Source organism: Crocodylus siamensis, chromosome 4, assembly GCF_052110815.1.
Source record: "Crocodylus siamensis isolate JL-2025a chromosome 4, ASM5211081v1, whole genome shotgun sequence".
NCBI lineage: Eukaryota > Metazoa > Chordata > Crocodylia > Crocodylidae > Crocodylus > Crocodylus siamensis.
This window is the reverse complement of record NC_143398.1, coordinates 108780347-108800014: the sequence shown is the minus strand read 5'-3', so window position 1 is coordinate 108800014 and position 19668 is coordinate 108780347. Positions and strand designations below refer to the sequence as shown.

At 39.9% G+C, this 19668-nt stretch overlaps 1 protein-coding gene and 1 long non-coding RNA gene across 2 annotated transcripts in view; one reads left to right on the top strand and one right to left on the bottom strand.

The window, feature by feature from the left end:
- The window catches only part of LOC149866317 (uncharacterized), a 55053-nt gene extending 48195 nt beyond the window's left edge, over nucleotides 1–6858 (top strand). The window contains exon 3 of the long non-coding RNA XR_016441849.1: nucleotides 6602–6858. This is a non-coding gene — a long non-coding RNA (uncharacterized LOC149866317). The remainder of the gene's footprint in view (nucleotides 1–6601) is intronic.
- Nucleotides 6859–10223: 3365 nt separating this feature from the next.
- Nucleotides 10224–19668, bottom strand: part of MTPN (myotrophin) — a 54559-nt gene continuing 45114 nt past the window's right edge. Inside the window, exon 4 of the mRNA XM_090043321.1 lies at nucleotides 10224–13568. Within this exon, the coding sequence (XP_089899447.1) occupies nucleotides 13482–13568 (87 nt within the window). The 3' untranslated portion in view covers nucleotides 10224–13481. The remainder of the gene's footprint in view (nucleotides 13569–19668) is intronic.

Sequence of the window (19668 nt, the reverse complement as noted above, 5' to 3'; positions counted from 1 at the left end):
ACAACATTAATTTACAGTACATTCATTCCCTTATTTTCCCTTTGCTGCTCTCTGAATTGCACCCCTGACAGCAACCTCCAAGCATTGCAAATTGGGAATGAAGGAACTCCCTTTATCTAATAGGCAGTTACTTAGGGTAAGTGCTAATTTTTCTTAATAGATGAGATAATAACCAAACTTTCAGCCAACTGTTAATTCTCAGTCTCACTTCCTTATTAAATATACAGGTCAAGCAGCTTTATTGCTGTAGGCTGGATCTCTCCCTCTCTCTCAAGATTGTTTAATATTGCTACATAAGTATTAGCTTACCAATATCTTCAGGAATTGTATTAATGTATAGGCTTTTTGTGTTTCATTCTGAACCTGTGGTATTAGAAGGCAGTGCACTTTTGATCAGTTTTGTCTCCCTCCTCCTCCCCCAAAAAGAATTCTAATTTTCTGCAAAATACAAAAAAACCAAATCTCATTAGAGCCCCAGATATCATATGCATATTATAAGAGTCCTATACAAACAAGTCCAAAGGGTGGGAAAAAGGAAGTTTTTTTAGCTGGGAAATAGAGGTATAGAGAAGTAAGTATTGTAACTTCCTTGATAGCATTGGGCAAACCTATGACAGAGTGAAGAACTGATCCCAGGTCTCCTAAGATCAGGTCAGATGCCTTGACAGACCCATGTATCATTCCTGCCTAATCCTAATGTTTCATATTTCCCTATTTGCAGATTTTGGCACCAAATGAGTAAAACAAACCTCCTATGGCAATACATCAAAATCATCATCAAAAAGCATTTTTTCCATCACTCCTGTTTTTTGTATTAAAGTAAACCAATGTGCTTGACAACCAGTCATGGTCATTGTTAGTGAAGTCGCTAAACTTTGTCCTCATCAGAAAGGGAGTATATACAGCTGGCTCATGGTACAGATCTGCTTTATCCTAATGGTGTATGAATGTTTCAGAAAGTGATTTTTTTTTTTTTTTTTTTTTTACATGCAAGCTACAAAATTTAAGAGACCGAAGGCAATGGCTGGAATGCCACTGCCTATGCTCGCACCTGTAAGGTTTCTGTCCAGGCAGGACCACTCACCATAGAGGCTTCCACTCAGGTCCAGGTTTGGTGCTGTGGGGACTGAGGCTTGCAGTGTCCTCCCAGTGATGGCCAGGTTGGGGGGTGCCTGTGGTGTGAGCAGTGCCTCCTGTTGGTCTCTTTCAGGGAACAGGCAAGAGAACTACAGGAGGAGGTGAGGAGGCTCTGAAGCATCCTCTGCCATAAGGAGTTCATTGATTTGATGCTGGAGGAGACCTCTAAGACTGTGGAGGAAGAAATCCCAGAGATAGTGCTAGAGAAGACAGAGGACATGGACTCCCAAGACAGTGGAAGCTGGAGGCTTGTGACCTCTGGCAGCAAGCAGAAATATTGACTTCCACCTGCAGTGGTTCATCTGCAGAGCAGATAAACAGCCCTATCAGCAGAGAGGGAAAAAGCATGTTCCATTGGTGGAAGAAGACAGGCCAGGCCTCACTAAGGTGAGAAGGATCAAGATGACCGCCACCAAGAAGCAGCAAAGGGTGGTGGTAGTTGGAGACTCACTTCTGCAGGGGATGGAAGCAGCCATCTGCTAACCTGACCTGTTGCCTCAGGAAGTCCACTGCTCATCTGGAGCCTGGATCCGAGATGTCATGGAGAGATTAATCGAGACTCATCTGGCCCTTTGACTACTATGTTATGCTGCTCATTCATGCGGGCATCAATGGTATTTCCAGAGGAGATCCTGAGCATTGCAAAAGTGACTACAGGGCCCTGGGTGCAAGGGTGAGGGGTTCTGGGGCTCAGGTTGTGTTCTCATCCATGCTTCCAGTAAAGTGAAAGGGCCTGAGCAGGAGTAGGTGCATCCTGCAGATCAACACCTGACTGAGCAGGTGGTGTTGCCAGCAGGGCTTTGGTGTCTTTGACCATGGGATGATGTTCCAAGGATTGCTGGGAAAAGATGGGATCCACCTGATGAAGAGAGGGAAGAGCCTCTTTGCAGACAGGCTCATTAACCTAGTGAGGAGGGCTTTAAACAAGGTTTGCTGGGGGATGGAGACCAAAGGCCGGAAGTAAATGGGGAAGTGGGAGATCTGGAGGAAGAGCAAGGTTTGCTGGGGGATGGAGAAGGGGGCAACAGGGCAGGTGCTCTCATACTTCCTGAGAAATCAGGGCAATCAACTAGTTACCTCAGGTGCCTGTACACAGAAGCATGGGAAACGAGCAGGAAAAATTGGAAGTACTTGCACAGTTGTGAAACTATGACATAACTGGAATAACAGAGACTTGGTGGAGCTTGCATGACTGGAGCACTGTCATGGATGGGTACAAACTGTTCAGGAAGGACAGGCAGTGGAGAAGGAGTTGTGCTTTATGTAAGAGAACCATATGATTGCTCAGAGCTCCAGAATGAAACTAGAAATAGGTCTGTCGAAACACTCTGGGTTGTGGTTGCTTTCCCCCCTGACAAGGGTGATCTGCTATAGAACACCAAACCAGGAGAAAAAGGGTGGATGATGGCATACTGGGATGCATTGGTATGTGTGTTGCCAGTAGGTCCAAGGAAGTGATTATTCCCCTCTTTTCAGCATTGGTAAGGTCACACTTGGAGTACTGTGTTCAGTTTTGGGCCCCCTATTACAGAAAGGATGCAGACAAATTGGACAGTCTCCAGTGGAGGGCAATGAAAATGGTTAGGGGGCTGGGGAACATGACTTTTGAGAAAAGACTAAGAGAACTGGGCTTATTTAGAGAAGACTGAAAGGAGATTTAATAGCAGCTCTCAACTACCTGAAGGATGGTTCCAAAAAGGATGGAGCTAGACTGTTCTTAGTGGTGACAGATGACAGAACAAGGAGCAATGGTCTCAAGTTGCAGTAGGAGAAGTTAAGGTTGGATATTAGGAAGAAATTTCTCACTAGGAGGGTAGTAAAACACTAGAACAGGTTGCCCAGAGAGGTTGTGAGATCTCCATCCTTGGAGGTTTTTAAGACCTGGCTTAGACAAAGCTTTGGCTGGAACGATCTAGTTGGGGATGGTCTTGCTTTGAGCAGGTGGTTGGATTAGATGCCCTCCTGGAGTCCCTTCCAAACTTAATTTACTATTATTCTATGAAAATGTTGCAAAATCTGTTTGTGTGGCAAGAACCAACTTTGAGGAAACTTAGATTTTTTTTTTAAAACTTGCTTTTTTAGTAGACTGGAAATGCTAAGCAAGTGCCCTTTACTTGTGAACTGGATATAGTTAAACATTAGAAATGGCAGCAGGTACGAACATCTGCATTATGTTAGATAAGTAAACAGGAAACAGAAAATTCCCACCAATGCCCAAACACATTTATAAAAATAACATTTCCCAACAGATTCATTTCTGTGCCAGCCTATAACTTACTTATACCTTTAACTCTGCATTACAGCCTTATGCTTCATAGTGAGCAACTCAGTAAGTGATCGTAACTAATACAGACAATTCATGCAAAGGATTTGAAAGACTTTAGCGGGGCTCTAAATCTGAAGCCAAGTTGAGCAATGAATGGGGGAGGGGAGAGTGAATAATTAATCTTTTAGTTCAGGCAAGGTTAAAAACTGGAGAAGAAAAATTTGTTTTGAGTCTCCTTGAAACACATTTGTTGGCTTCCTGTCTAAACTGATAAAAAATAAAAAAAGCTTTTGGAGGAGTGAAATATTTCCAGAGATCCTTTTTTACCATTCTCTAAATGAGAAAGCTAAATTTCAAAATGAAAGTCTAAAAAGTAACTTGACATTTTCAAAATGAACTTTTATCAAATTCCCATCCTCTGCCCTCCCATTTTTTTCAGTCAAAAAAACTATAGTTTTAGTTGTCCCAAAATTATTTTTGGCAAATAAACTAAGATTTCTCTCAAGGCAATTGAAGTATCATTCAGGCAGAGAAAGTTTCATTTAAATGCATTGAATTGAAACATAAGAATTACATTCTAAATATCTGTTCTTTTATTTGCACATCAAACTTTTTCTTTCTTCATTTCATTTACTAGGCTTTGATTTTCAACACTGATTAGTGATTTTTGATGATGCCTTTAAAGTTGTGAATACCCAACTGGAGAACTGAGAAACTATCCTCCAAAGAGCAAGCCTCTTTGTGATGCGAGTCCATCATGGTTCCACACTAGACCTACGTGCTCTTTATATAGTCTCTTTAAGAGTGACCCTTTCTTTAAGCATTAGGCTTTAAATCAGATTTTTCTCCCTCAACAGAAGTATACCCTGCAGCCTTACTAGGCCTACTTAGTCTCTACTCTCAGCACCACTTCTCCTAGGGTTTGCTCAGCACGTTTAAAATAACCTCAACTGCAGTCAGAGTTCATATCCTTTGCGTGATATACACCAGCAGAAATTTGCAGCAATGCAGGCGAACTTATTTAAATCAAGCCAGCATTTATTATTCAACAGTATTTTAGGCTTCTCAGGTCAAAATGGAATAAACACCATTTATTTTCATGCCCAGGTTTGCAGTATTGCATGCTTCTCTGCTCCAACAACATCCTCTCATGCTGCATTGGGCAGACACTTCTTACCAGAGTACCCTGACACTTCAGGGTGTGTACAAAAGTTTCTTTTTTCACCATTTGAAATGCTTTATTCCTGTGAGTTAACAGCACACAGCTTTATAGCACTTAAAAAATGGGTTCGGTATTTTCAATTAAGCCTTATTAAATGAGGTTTTAAATTTGAAGCACCGTCTTTTACAGCACTTTAGCAACCTATAGCACTTTAAATAAGCTCTGTATGCTGGTCAAAATTTCTGACCAATGGAGAAGTGCCCCTGCCCTCCTAACCTGGAAAGTGCAGAGGCTCAGACCCCCTCTCACCCAAACACTGCACTTCTGTCATGTTTAAGAGCTGTGTAACTTCATAGTGGTATAAAGAGTGCTCTAAATTGAGCACTTCTGTACACAGCCCTAGTCCTCCCTCTCCAACAATGTTCCAGTCATGCTGTTTTCAAAAATCCTTCCTTCCTTTGATGCTAATTGTGAGAAGTTTGTGCCTGGCGAGTTTCCCAGGTGACTTCATTTCATTGCTGATGGTCCTCAATAGTCGATATAAGATATAAATGAATTGCTACACAATCCTTCTCAATCTCCTTTCCCAGAAAAGAGATTCACATCTGAAAACCCAGTAGACAATACAAATGATTGAGAAAATAGAAACAGTTTCAGTAATATATCTTCCATGTCCTTCCCAGCCATTTTTGAAAGCTGTGGCCATATTACATGCGTACATATGGGTCTTGTAATCAGCTGCTACATTACTTGCATCATTTGGGGAAGGGGGAAGAGAGAGAGAGAGAGAGAGAGAGAAAAAAAAATCAGACTATACAGTACTTTAACCCAGCTTCTAAATTATAGCTTTAAATTTTCTCCATCTTGTCTCAGACTCTGTAGCACTACTGTTAATTGAAATGACAGTCCAACAGACATACAATAGTGGAGCATTTCCTCATTAGACCGCCTAAAAACAATAATGAGTGACCTCAGGATTGCTGTACAGGCAGAATTAAGTTTGAAAAGGAAAGTACAGAATACTAAGTCAGCCTTCCAGAAACTGGACTGTGTTAAGTATAGTATAAACAGGACTACAGATTCTTATAGCATTACTTGGATTACTTTTTGTGACCCCTTCGTTCCTATGGATTCTTTGCTTGTATGCCTCAAAGCACCCCTCCTCCCCGCTTTCCCACCTACAGTATTTAATCACTTACTCCACTTTATACTCTGTTTTATGCCATCCTTTCACAGCATCCGATGAAGTGAACTTGGGTTCATGAAAGCGTGTACTCTCTCCCATACCTTACTTAGTAACTGGTAGTCTATAAAAGGTGCATATCTACCCTGACTTCTGACCAACTTCAGACTAGGATGGCTAACTACACCTCCATCTATTTAGCATCTGAGACGCAACTAATTATTACTGTTTTTGTTTAAGATTACATATTTATACTTTAATTAGCTTTTTCAAAACTGTGATAGCTCAGACCTTAAAAGAAGGTACATTTTCTGTACATCCCAGAGTTTGTCTATATGCTACATCTTTCTTTTTCATCTTTAAATTTTCAACATTTTTTATCCCTTCCCCCCCCCTTTCTAAGAGTAACCAAAAATGTATTCTATAAATTGTGGTAAAGCAGGGACCTCAAGTTGCTTTCTTCAGCAGTTCTTGCTGCAATTAAGCTTGGAAAACTCAAGCCTGATCAAGCAACTAAATCCTAATACTGCTTCCTTTAAAGTTGTCAGAGGTAACTTTGAGTGGAATGTTACTATGTTCAAAAATAACACTGAAAAACCAAATTGCTTAAACTGCCCGACTGACCTGGTCATCATCAACCCAGGGGAACTATAGTCAGCAGTGTGATCACTAATATCTAGAAGGTGCCACCCTGGTCTGTCTTTTCTCTAGCTTCATAGTAACACAGCTAACTACCTCTCTCAATGTGAGAATAGATAAAGTACCGCAAACAATTCCCCCTAATCCCTACATTGTGCCAACTAGCTAACACTGTCCTTCACAACTTATAAACATAATACATGCTCTTCTCTAGGGAAGATGAGCTTGCGGGAACACCAAATAACTCCTTAAAAGAATTTAAATATTGGTAAGTAGATTTACCGAATTAAAAATGTTTAATTTTTTAAAGATTCATTCCCTTTTTAAATGCCAATCTACTTGAGGTTTATCTCTACCTTGTCTTCTTAATGTTTTTACCTTTTCTGAGTTATTGGACATTGATGAGTCCATCCCTACCTCCCCCTAATTTACTCGTGTAGTTTGAAAACTGTACTTTTGATGTACTTATTTATTCAGTGATAACAATACTAATACTGTAAAACTATTTTTATAGGTAGGTGTTATATAAACAAATTGTTTTTCTGCAGTCTTCAGGTGGACAGTCTCTGGCCTGTCTTACATCATTGCTAACAGCATGATTTAAATATTTTGTGCTCCACTTAATCCACACTTCTGTGAAAAGACCACTGCCATTTGTATAATAATTAAAGTCGCTATGAGATGCCAACAGCAAAATGATGGGATAAGGAAGTTTTAGTATTATCTTCATAAACCCAGATGTAATGGTACCTTAGATTGCATAGTTTGTTAAAATGGCTTGGCTTTCCCACTTTGGGGTACTGGTCCTTAATTTGAAGCTGTAAATTAGCAATATGGCTTGCTTTAGTTTAAGCAGATGACAGGCAAGTGCACCTTAACTATTACCATGCCCGCAGCACAATTTGTTCACTACATAATTTTAAAAGTAAGAGAAAGAAGCATAAGGTGGTTTTGCTTAAAAACTTCAGAACTTCTGAGGAGAACCTTAAAGGTTGTAGTACAAAAGAAGAGGCAAACTTCCACGGACAGATACACAAGTCCAATACTAAAATCCAGAAAGCTGCAATGAAACACAAGATGTAACGTCGGTGATCAATCACCTCTGATCTACAATTCAGAGAAGGTTTTCTACAAAAAGCAAAAATCAGCAGCATCTGTAAGTATTTCCCTACTGGAAGCCCAGCCAGATTAAGTATCACCATGCTTTTATCAGATGTCATAATTTCAGATGCAAGACTGAATTCATAACTTCTGATATCTACACCTCAAGGAGATGAAAACTCAAAATGCAAAATTCACAACTTGGATATACAGGCAGTCTAGGGAACAGGAAGCTACCTTCTTAAATCTAAATGAGCAACAAAAACCACGTGCTTTAATCCAAGTTCAAGGTAAAGTTAGCTATTAAAATTAGTTATTTGCTCCTTTATAAATGGTTATGTTGATTTACATATGCATACTACAAATGAATTATCTGTAGATGTTTAGCACCATTATGGCTAAATTAGATGCGTGTTATGTGACACACTAAATAGCCTAATTGGTATTACTTAAAGTTACCCTTTCCCCCACATACCAGACAATTATCTTAATACCAAATGGCTGGCTGGCTGAATAAAAGATAAAAGTTAGTTTTGCGGGCATAATTTTCAGTGTTTTGAGTACTCATTTTTCAGCAAGCTAATGTTTAAAAGCTGTAGTCTTTCCATTAGGACGATTAGAAGTGCAGTTAGGAACATAAACATGCAGAATACGTATATTGCCTTACCTGGATTGTCTACCTACATGGGAGTTCTTGCTCTCTCCCCTCCCTTAATTGCTGGACTGCTGCCCTCCCTGAGAGTGGCTGTATCTCTTAGATGTAGCATGATACTGTACCTTCAGTGCTTCGGCACCAAGTATGAATTTAGCTTGGGTTGATGTTGTCATTGAATAACCTTCAGGGTGTTCTTTTAAGGCATTACCTTTATATGTTATCTTCTTCAGGTGTGTTCTTGGTACATTTCAGCTTCCTTATCCAGATGCAGACAGGCTGACATGGGCTAAGCAGCTGCAAATCATCTCACAAAGATACCTAAATACCAAATGTCTGAATACATACCCATGTATCTTTGGCCTTGTCACCAGGAGTGGCAACTTCCAAATCATTTCAGAAGGTAACAGTGCATTTTGATTATGTCCCCCATCTATTTATCACTATTCAAGTGACAAACTGTGCACATACCATTAGCAGGCAAGTTTGTGTTTTCAAAATGGAAAACTGTAAAAGAGAGATCCTAAACTAAGTGAAACTTCTCCTTTGGGGATAATTTGTCCCTTTTACAAATTTTTTTTATATAAGTATCATCCTAATTCATTATAATGCTTTTCTGTTCCATGTTATTTAAAATACATGCATCTTAAAAAGCCCAACTGAATTTTAGGCAGAACTATAATAATGAGTCTTAGAACACTTGTTTCTACAGAAACTGTTAACTATGAAAATTAATTGTTATAATTTTTTCCACTAGAGATACAGAAAATCAACATATACGTAAAAGTATATGCAACCTGCATACATGTACTCCTTATGTAAGTTAGCTCTTCATCCAAATGATCTGGAGAACAGGAGATCAGAAAGGAATGAACTGTTACTTGAAGGACAACCAAGGCAAGAAATCAAGAGAAGGGTCCTCCCACCACTTACCTTCCTCCCCCAGAAAACAAATTTTAAGCGACTCCTATAAAATAAAATCTCAGTAAAGTTGATTTTGGGGCAACAAACTCCCAGCACCATGCATTTCCATCTACACGCATCTACACTCAGGGGTGTGTAATACTGTATTTTCTTGCATACGAAACACCTCCAAATAAGATGCACATTTTATTTTGGGAAGGTAGAACTGGGGAGGGAAAAAAGTTTTTACTAGTCATACTACATTCTGGCTACATGGAATAAGGACAGACTATTTGTCAGCATCACTTGCCCTCTCTTTCCTGCACAGCTAAAAGCTGCTTCCAATTCAGCAGTGGCTACAACAGACTTAAACCTCTAGCTTTGGGCTAAGCAGAAGACTCTGCCCCTCTTCCATGCAGCCAGGAGGGAACCAGCCCTTGGCAGCCATTCCAGTTTCCCATGCCTCCATTCTGGTCTCAGAAATCATTTTAATCACTTAAAACACACAGCCCACTGCTGTAGCAGTGGATGCGTGGGAGGGGTAAAGAAGAGGAGGTCCCTTCCAACCTTCATTTTCTATGATTCTATACTTGGAAAATTATAACATTGATATATTTTCCATATAGAAAATCCCGTTACAGGGGAGGCACGAGGAGGGGGGCTTAAATTCAGGATAATCTTAGATATTTGAGTAAATATAATAAGATGAGAATATGGTCATTAATGAATCCTAGAAGTTCCAATTTTGCATTTCGTTTCTCTCTCAACCTTTTGTTCCATATTTATTGAAGAACCCTTCTTAATCTCCAAGTGTTTGAGCTATCAATGTTATTTGGTTTACTTGACTTTCAAGTAAATCAGAGTTCAAATCAATGCCAAACATAAGCTTTCCTTTAAACAAAGCAAATCCTAACATGAACTGTCTGTAAACCATTGTAAGGCTGTGTGGGATAACTGCATGCTCATCAGTCCCAGGTATTTTTGGGGAAGACCAAGTTCGTGTTCTAAATCAGCGGGGGTGAAGACTAATGAACACGCTCAAGTGTCCTAACAGGTTCTCAGACTCATCCAAATAGTTTGTATCAACGCAGCTAAAGTTACTGTGCACAGTGTTGGTCAGTGCAGAATTTAAATGCAAAGTAGTGGGCAAAAATGGTGCAAAGGGAAATAAAGTTGCAGATTTCTGTCATACAATTCAAGTTTATTCCATTCGTTCTTGCAACACAAACTTAAAAATACAATATTGTTTAGCATTCTGATGTCTATGAACCATGATAATGATAAACACAACTGTGTCAAAGTAGTTACACTGCTGAAAAGAGGAAGTCAAATATCAAAATGCACAAAGCACTAATTTCTTCCATCACTGCGTAGAAAGATATGATTGTTTCTCCATTTACAAAATATAATTAAGACAGTTCATTTTGCAATTCTGCATGCAACACTGCAATTGCCTGAGCTAGGACACTCCACTCTTACCAGCCTCTTCATTGATGAATTAATGCATTGAATGTGGCATTAAAAAAGGGGAAAAAAGGAGCGCTCCATTTAAAGCTCAAGCATTTTTCTTCAAATGAGGAAGACTGGCAAGGGATAAGAACTCCAAAATTTTAAAAAACTCTTCTGACCTCATTTGAAAGGGAAAAAGATAACACTGTAACAGGAAGAAGAGATTATGTTTGATTACTCTAGTGACCTTGTATAAACGTTTACCGTTTGATAATTTAGCTCATTTAATGGTTAGTCACAAATGTAGGTAGTTGCCTATTTTTTCTTCCTAATTTAAAGAGAAGTTGAATGAATAAATTCAGCTTTTAAATACAAAATTTTCAAAATAGAAAGATTAAAATGTTTAATTTTCTTAAAATTCCAGACAAAGGGGAAAAAAGTGACAACCATGTGTAGTGCAAAGCAGCAAACAATTTTTTAGTAAAAAATATTAAACACCATCCTTTATATATTCTGGCAAGGCAGACTGGATTCATACAATAGCCAGATTAAATACTTATCTTGTTAATGTCCGTTTTGCATTTTTCTCAAGTGAAATAGATTAAGAAAAACAAAATGTATTTATGTTACTGTTGAAACAGAAGGCAAAATTAGCCTCCACTATACCACCACAATCAATATAAAGATTTAAACTGCCCAGTACTACAGGGAAAAGAGTGGGGAAAAGGAGAGAGGAAGAAAAAAAAAAAAAAAAAAATGACAGCAAGATGTGTATGATCACCAGATAACTTACTGAAACTGAATCACTACAAACAACTTGAAAACTGAAGTTTTCAACATGAGAAAAAAAATTAAAGCATCTCAACTAGCATTTCAATATCTATTTAATAGCATAAAACAGAGACTGGTTAATTTCAACAGAATTCAATACTTGTGGTAGCTTAAATTCAAACACACTCACAAGTTACACTATTGCAATGACTCAACAGTCCAGCATTGACTAGGGACAGAGGATTACAAAGTTCTCTTTATTTAAAGACTTGTAAAACCATTAACCAAATGTGCTTCTGCTTGTCAGCTGCTCATTGACTGATTACAATTTTTAACCACTGATTTCCAATCTCCCCATTCTTTCTTGCTAACCATAACTGAAAAGCATCAATAATTGCACAGTACAGTTCTTTATTGGACAAAAAGATTGTATTCTTGATTGTTTTATCTTTTGAGGGATGCTGCATGTGTATCAACCTATATAATTCTCATTTTACAATTTAAAATGTAGCTGTTTGTAACTGAGGTACATTCAGTATCATCATCATGGTTATAACTGAAAACAACTCAGTATATAATTTATGTGGGGGGCATCAATCAATCACCAAAGCACAATATTGAAAGTTAGCTGAGAACTGTTCAACTTCAGATATTTTCTTGCTTTGTTTATACATTCTGCATGAAACAAAAAACACATTATACATTTTTCTATTATCAGAATGCTAGAAAACTGCACATGCTGGTATCCCAAGAATAGACAGATTATGGTGTCAATATACATTTGATGGATTGATTTTCTTGTTAGAAAAGCCATTCTGCATTCTTTGGGTGAGTTGGTATGTCTAATGCCAATTAGAAAATGAAAAATCAAAATTTCTGATGTTCCCAAGATATTAATTAAGAATTCCTTGGTCACAATTTTAAATTCCTCCCCAATGTGACTTGAAGTCCTAGTGCTATAATACTTACGAGTACAGTAAGTGTCATCTGAAAACTGTATATGCTTGCAGCATCCTGAAGGTGTAGGGATGCAAGTAGGAACTTTCAGAAGAACCTTGCCTTGAGGAAAGAATGAAATTAAAAACTGTCCTTTTGGTTAACAAGTGATGAAGAATCTGAGCAAACTTCATGTTAATTAAAAAAAAACCAAACTGTTCTATGGTGTAGTTACAAGTTTCAATATAAATTTGCTTTTAAGTCTTCCTTTTCCTACTGTTGAACTTAGAAAGTTTTTCATATGCAACGTCTTTTTTTGAAACTTTAGTAGAAAAAGTTTAGAAATATTGATATTTATGTCTGCTGACAATACTTAAATAATACCAGCAGCAATCTAAGTCTGAATCATTAAGTAGCAGAGAAATTATCCCCGAGTACCAGATGGGCCTGAAGTTTTCACCAGGTGCCTCTCTCTATATAATTTTCATGTTAACATGGTGAACAACAGAATTCCATCTGACATCTTAAAAAGGATTAACTACAAGTGACATTTTCAAATACATCCAAAAGCTTTACATATTACAAATTTAACAAATCTGGTCTGGACTAGAAGACACGAACAGGAGAGAAAACTCCAAGTTTATCTTGGCAGATCTTTTGGAGTTTAACAAGGCCTTGCCTGAACTGGTCTTTGCTGGTTAAAAATCAAGAATCAATGAAAAAACAAAACAAAACTCAGTGTGACTTTCAGTTAGTCAACATGAAGACTGTTCCATTAATATCAGAAAACTTCAGTACTGCAACATATTAAAGGCAGAGGGATGAAGCTACCCTTCAAGAGATACAAGCAACCCAACTGCCTTGTTTACTACAAAGCTATATCATGGCAGGAGACACTAATAGTATTGGACTACTGTCTCCTGAAATCCTAATGGAAAAGAACACAAACCGTATTTTCATCTCAATGGTTCTTTAACACAAAGTGTTAAAGATCATGTTCTTTTTTCTCCCCCTCCATAAAGTTCAGTTCTACTAGAAAATGGAGAAAGAAGATTGTGCATCAGAAAAAAAATTCTAGAGGAACACTGATTACATAGGTTTCTACTCTCTCGAAACACCGATTATTTTTTTTTGGATAGAGGCTAACTAGTCCAAATTATAAACATTACTTCCCCTCCCTCCCCCCAAAGGATTTAGCTGAAGAAGCTGGAAGATACAAAGAGTGACAGACAGGCAGCAGTGTGAGGCCACAGGAGAGACATTAGAGATATCAGTCCATCCATCACTGAAGAAGAGCTTTGATTGCCTGGTTGTCAGTGGCTTCAGAGGCGGTTAGTCCATCTGGCCCTTTCACACTCTTATCAGCACCCTGTAAAGACATGATGGAAAAAAAGAGGTTATTTTATATAGAAGGCTACATTGTAGTACTGGCACTTCGAGGCGTTCTGACATAATAAGTATTTACCTTAGACATATTTGGAACAATGCTACATATTGCTAATATTTTCTCTATGTCCAGTATATTTCTCAAATATACACTTGGTTCCATAGTTAAATTAATTCAATTTTCTTAGGTTTTTGAAGTACATTATAGTACTTAAGGCACACCAAAATCATTGTATGCCATTTAAAGTGGGGAAACAATTTCAAGAATCACATTTTAAAAAGTGAGGACTATTTACTAGGCTAGTACATTGGCTTTAATTTAATGTTCTTTTATCTTACAGTGAAAAAAAAAAATCATAAAATCTGTACAAACAGCAAGATTTTTTTTCCTGTATTGAAGGACAATATTTTAAGTGTATGTCAGTCTCAGAGGATCAGTCAAAATGGGAACAGTGATATGAAGCAACGAAGACTACCATTATGATCAGACTCAAAGTTTTGCACACCGATACTTAAATTTTAATTAAACAATTGATGATGCTCATATTGGTTTTACAAGACTATTCACTTTTCTTAAATTTTGCAGAGAGAAAAAACGATCAATGGGAAGAAAGGGCAGGAGGTACATGTGGAGGGATGGGAAGGAGGTACATGTGGAGGGATGGGAAGGATGAAGAGAGGGAGAATTCCACAGGAATGATATTTATGGATTAAGATATGCATTAAACTGTGCCAGGCTCATCACTTCCGTGCTAGGAGCAGGGGAGAGACGGAGGCTGTGCTGTCTCCATCCCCTCCCCCACCACCCGCTCTGAGGCGTGGGTGCACATGCCCGTGCGGAGCTGATGCTGGCCCGGTACAGCTGTTTGGAGCCTCCTGGCTGCAGCCAGCCCCAGCTTGCAGGAGCTACTGCTAGCTAGGATCCCGGGCTGCCACCAGCAGGAAGCTCAGATGCTGCAAGCCCTGCTGGGAGCAGCCTGGGCTCCATTGCTGGCAGCAGCTACCCGGAGACAGAGCTGGCCGTGGCGTGCCAAGCAAAATGGCCTCGTGTATCATGCTCGACATGCGTGCCAGGGTTACCGACCCGTTTTAGAAGGTTGTGTTCGTTAAATCAATACTCAGAAAAAAGTGGCAAACAAATATTTAGTGATGGAAATATCCACTACCCTGAGAGAAAGACGCAATCACAGATTCATAGATGTTAGGGTTGGAAGGGACCTCAATAGATCATCGAGTACGACCCCCTGCATAGGCTGGAAAGAGTGCTGGGTTCAGATGACCCCAGCCAGATGCCCGTCCTCTTGAAGACCCCCAGGGTAGGGGACAGCACCACCTCCCCTGGGAGCCCATTCCAGATTTTGGCCATTAACTGTGAAGAAGTTCCTCCTAATGTCCAGTCTAAATCTGCTCTCTGCTGGTTTATGGCCATTATTTCTTGTGACCCAAGGGGCACCTTGGTGAGTAGAGTCTCACCTATTCCCTTCTGTGCCCCCATGATGAATTTATAGGCAGCCACAAGGTCGCCTCTCAACCTTCTCTTGCGGAGGCTGAAGAGGTTCAGGTGCCGTAGTCTCTCCTCGTAGGGCTTGGCCTGCAAGCCCTTAACCATGCAAGTCGTCCTTCTCTGGACCTTCTCCAGGTTATCCACATTCCTTGAACTGTGGCGCCCAAAACTGCACACAGTATTCCAACTGCGGTCTGACCACTGCCCGATAGAGGGGAAGTATCACCTCCTTGGTTCTGTTTGTCATGCATCTGTCACAAAGAGTAGCTATCGTTTCTTTTACTGGTGTTGAATGACTATTTGTACTGTCTAGTCCAGTGTACTTGGAGATTAGAAGCTGCATGCAAACTGATAACGCTTAAAAGTTTGTTTTCCTTTAAGATTTTATATTATGAAAAAGCCTTAAAGCAGCCTAAGTAAAATCTGAATATCTGGACTGTTCAGCAAGTGATTTGTGAATTTTGTTCCTGCACTTAAGCTTAAAAAGACAACATAATACTGAAGCTAGCACAAAGCTTGACTATGTAAAAAGAGACGCCCATAAGCTTTAACATATTGAAATCAGAATTTCAGCATTAATCACTTAAGTGATGCTTATTTGTACTTAAAGACTATATTGAACATGGGGGGGGGGAGTTTTGCCATCTGCAACTTTTTTTTCTAGAAAAAACAGCATTTAGAAGTTAATGTGTTAGTGCTATTTTAAATGTGTGTTCTATGCAATTCTATAATTAGATTAAGAATTTACAAGACTGATTACACCAATTTTTAAAAAAAGGCTTTATAGTTGAGTGCATAAAGTAAGGCTGTTTCTAGAATTGAACTCAGAGGTTTAGCACAATGCTATACTTACAAAATAAGTCCCATCATTGAGGGGATGTGGGGAGAAGAAACTAACTCCTGGAAGCCTTCAATACAAGGTGTACCTCCTTGTCAAGACAAGTCACAGGAGACAGAAAATCCTAAACAAATTTAAATTCAAGTTGCCAAGGTAACTCCAAGTATTTGCAGCCTATATTATAGAAACTCTTACAAAATCACTTCTTGAAAACAGTGTAATGAACTTGATGTAAAAGACCAAGTACTAGATGCGACTTGTATGGTTAAGTACTAGATGCTAAATCTACATGTATTTTGAGCTAAAACATGAAGAGAAATGAAGCAGTCTGCCTGCAGACAGGGCCCAAGTTTAACTATTTAATTCTGGCCCTAACAAATTTACATGTCCTCAAGCATGCCTCAGATGTCAGATTTTCAGGGTCAGAAGGGACCTCAGAGTTCAACCCCCTGCCTTGGGCAGGAAAGAGTGTTGGGATCAGATGAGCCCAGCCAGATGTTTATCCAGTCTCTTCTTAAAGACCTCCAAGGTAGGGGAGAGGCACCACCTCCCTGGGGAGCCCATTCTAGATTCTGGTAATCCTTAACAAAGAAGTTCTAAATAGGCTCTGCCAGTTTGTGGCCATTGTTTTTAGTTACTCCAAGAGGCGCCTTGGTAAACAGAACATCTCCTATTCCTTGCTCCTTCCCCACCCCCAAAAAAACAAATTTGTAGACAGCCACCAAATCCCCTCTCAGCCTTCTCTTGTGGAAGCTAAAGAGATCTAGGTCCCTCAACCTCTCCTCATAGGACATTATCCTGCAGGCCCCAGATCAAACAAGTGACCCTCCTCTGGACCCTCTCAAGGTTATCCACATTCCTCTTCAAGTGCAGCACCCAAAACTGAATGTAGTACTCCAGCAGTGGCCTCACTAGTGATGCACAGAAGGTAAGTATGTACAGACCTAGGGAAGTGATGATGCAGCTATTCATGAATGATAGAGTGTGGTTAGCTCTACTGATCACTTTGTCACATTGGAGTCAACTATGACTCAGAGATCCCTTCTGCTGCTGTGCGGCTTAGAAAGTCATCCCCCAACCTGTAGGTGTGTTAGCAAATCCTTCTCCCTAGGTGCGGTACTCTGTACTTATCCTTGTTAAACTGCATCCTGTTTTGTTCTGCCCAGCTTTTTTTTTCCAGTTTGTCCAAATCTACCAGAGTCCACTCCCTGTCCACCAGTGCTTTGCCCCATAAATTTGTGTCACCTGCGAATCTGAACTATGCCCTTGTGATGAAAGAGTTCATGTTGTAGAGATTCTGGCAGTACTTACCAGCTGGCTTCTAAGGCAGAAATGGTTTAACATTTATATATCATTTCAAACATTAAAACAGACTACTCAAATTTACCTCCCCATCAACTGTGGTTTATGCAAGAACATTAATATGCACTTCAGAGAGAAGAGGCCTACATTTCCCAGTGAGTTGCAAATAAAGAAGGCTGGTTAAAACACCATCTGCATAATCATCCCAGCTTAGCGTAGAACCAAACAGGACCTAGGTACTTTGGTCACTACAAGCTATCCACTGCCTTCAATGAACAGTGGTGACATCTTTTCTAGTTCTTTAAAGTGTGCTGGTTCTTCCACAAACATTACTGTAACAATGGGTGTGCAAGTAGAGCATGAGTTGTGAGGTAGGTGGATACAGGGGAAACTAAAGGAGCTGGGATCCAGCCCACATTCTTCATTTTCACTGCAGGTGGGCAGAGTAGTAGTGGCAGCACAGGAGAAGAACATGCGTGTTGAACAGCAAAAAGGGGTGGGGGTGACATCTCCCTAGCAACAGAGCCTCTGGCCACTGCTCCTTCACCACACATTGCCACATTAACCTGTTGGAATGCCTGTATCAGAAGCAATGGCAGAGAATGCATCAGTGTTATTAGCTGCTACTTACACATTGAGAACAACGGGAGATTGTGTGGATCCCTAAGCGACCCTCACAGACATCAGTCTTTGAAAAGGTGCTGATGCCTTTGAAAGAAATAAAACCGCTATTCAGTTTCATTGGAAGGAATCAACTGGAACTGCACAGGGTATTGCTATGTCTGTCAGATGGGTCTGCAGTACCCTGCTGCCTGTACAAAGAGCCATAGAAAAGTTGAGCAATAACCTAGAGGAAGTATGGGTTGGATGAGTGGACTGTAAGATGGACAGAAAGCTAGCTGAATAGTCAGGCTCAAAAAGCAGAGGCAGGCAATTATTTTGGGCAGAGAGCCACTTACTGAGTTTTGGCAAACAATCAAGGGCCACATAAAACAGGCAGCCCAGAGCAGATAAATATTAATTTTTAAAATTTTTTTAGGGGCCCCACAGGCCAGATACAATGGCCTGGGGGGCCACATCCAGCCCCTGGGCTGCATTTTGCCCACCCCTGCTCAAAAGGGTAGTACTCAACAGCTCAATGTCTAGTTCACAGACAGGATCAAGCAGAGTGGCCCAGAGGTTGGTCCTGGGGCCAGTTTTGTTCAATATCTTCATCATGGGGTAGAATGCATCCTTAGCAAGTCTGCAGATGACACCAAGTGGGGTTGGTTGGAGTAGTTGATAATGCTGGAGGGTAAGGCTAGGATTCAGAGAGACCTTGACAAGTTGGTGGACTGGACCAAATGAAAATCTCAAAGTTCAAAGTCCTGCATTTAGGACAGAACAATGCCATGCACTACTACAGAGTGGAGACAGACTGGCTGGGCAGCAACTCAGTGGAAAAAAGGGCCATGCAGTGAATGAGAAATTGAATGAGGCCAAAAAAAGTGTCCTTGTTGCAAAGAAAGCTAACAATATACTGGGCTGCATTAGTAGGAGCATTGTCAGCAGACCAAGGGAAGTGATTATTCCCCTCAACTCAGCCCTGGTGAAGCCATATCTGGAGTGCTGTGTTCAGCTTTGGGCCCCCCAGTTCAGAAAGAATACAGAAAAATTGGAGAGAGTTCAGAAGAGGACAACAAAAATGGTTAGGGGACTGGGGAATATGACTTCTGAGGAAAAGCTGAGGGAACTGGGCTTATTTGGTCTAAAGAAGAGGAGACAAAGGGGATTTAAAAGCAGACTTCAACTACCTGAAAGGGGCTTCAAAGATGGAGCTGGAATGCACTCAGTGGTGGCAGATGACAGAACAAGGAGCAATGGTCTCAAGTTGCAGCAAGGGAAGTTTAGGCTGGATACCAGGAAAAGCCTTCTCACTAGGATAATAGTAAAGCACTAGACACTACTCAGAGGCTACAGAAGCTCCATCCTTGGAAGTTTTTAAATATCCAGGTAGACAAAGCCTTGGCTAGGATGATCTAGTTGGGGCTGGTCCTGCTTTGAGCAAGGGGTTGGATTAGATTGACCTCCTGAGGTCCCTTCCAACCCTCATTTTCTATTTCTATAAATAAGAGCTTGGACATTTTGTCTGTGCCAATGGCTTAGAATGTGCTGTGCCTGAAGCTAAACCCTGATATATGCCCACCGGTTTAGCATATTACATATTGTTCATGTTTGGAAGTGAATTATGCAACTGGTTAAACAAATTTCTTATCATTAGTGTTTTGTTTTTTTTTAAAGTGTTCCCAAAAAAACACAGACAGCCCCCAGGGGATGCTGATCATGAAAAATGTTTTAGAAAGTATTGCAAGAATTATTAAGAGAGATACAATTCATTTTTTCTGTTGTACAATTAACTTTAATACCACTTCAAAAAAGAATGTCTAGCTTAGTACCTAT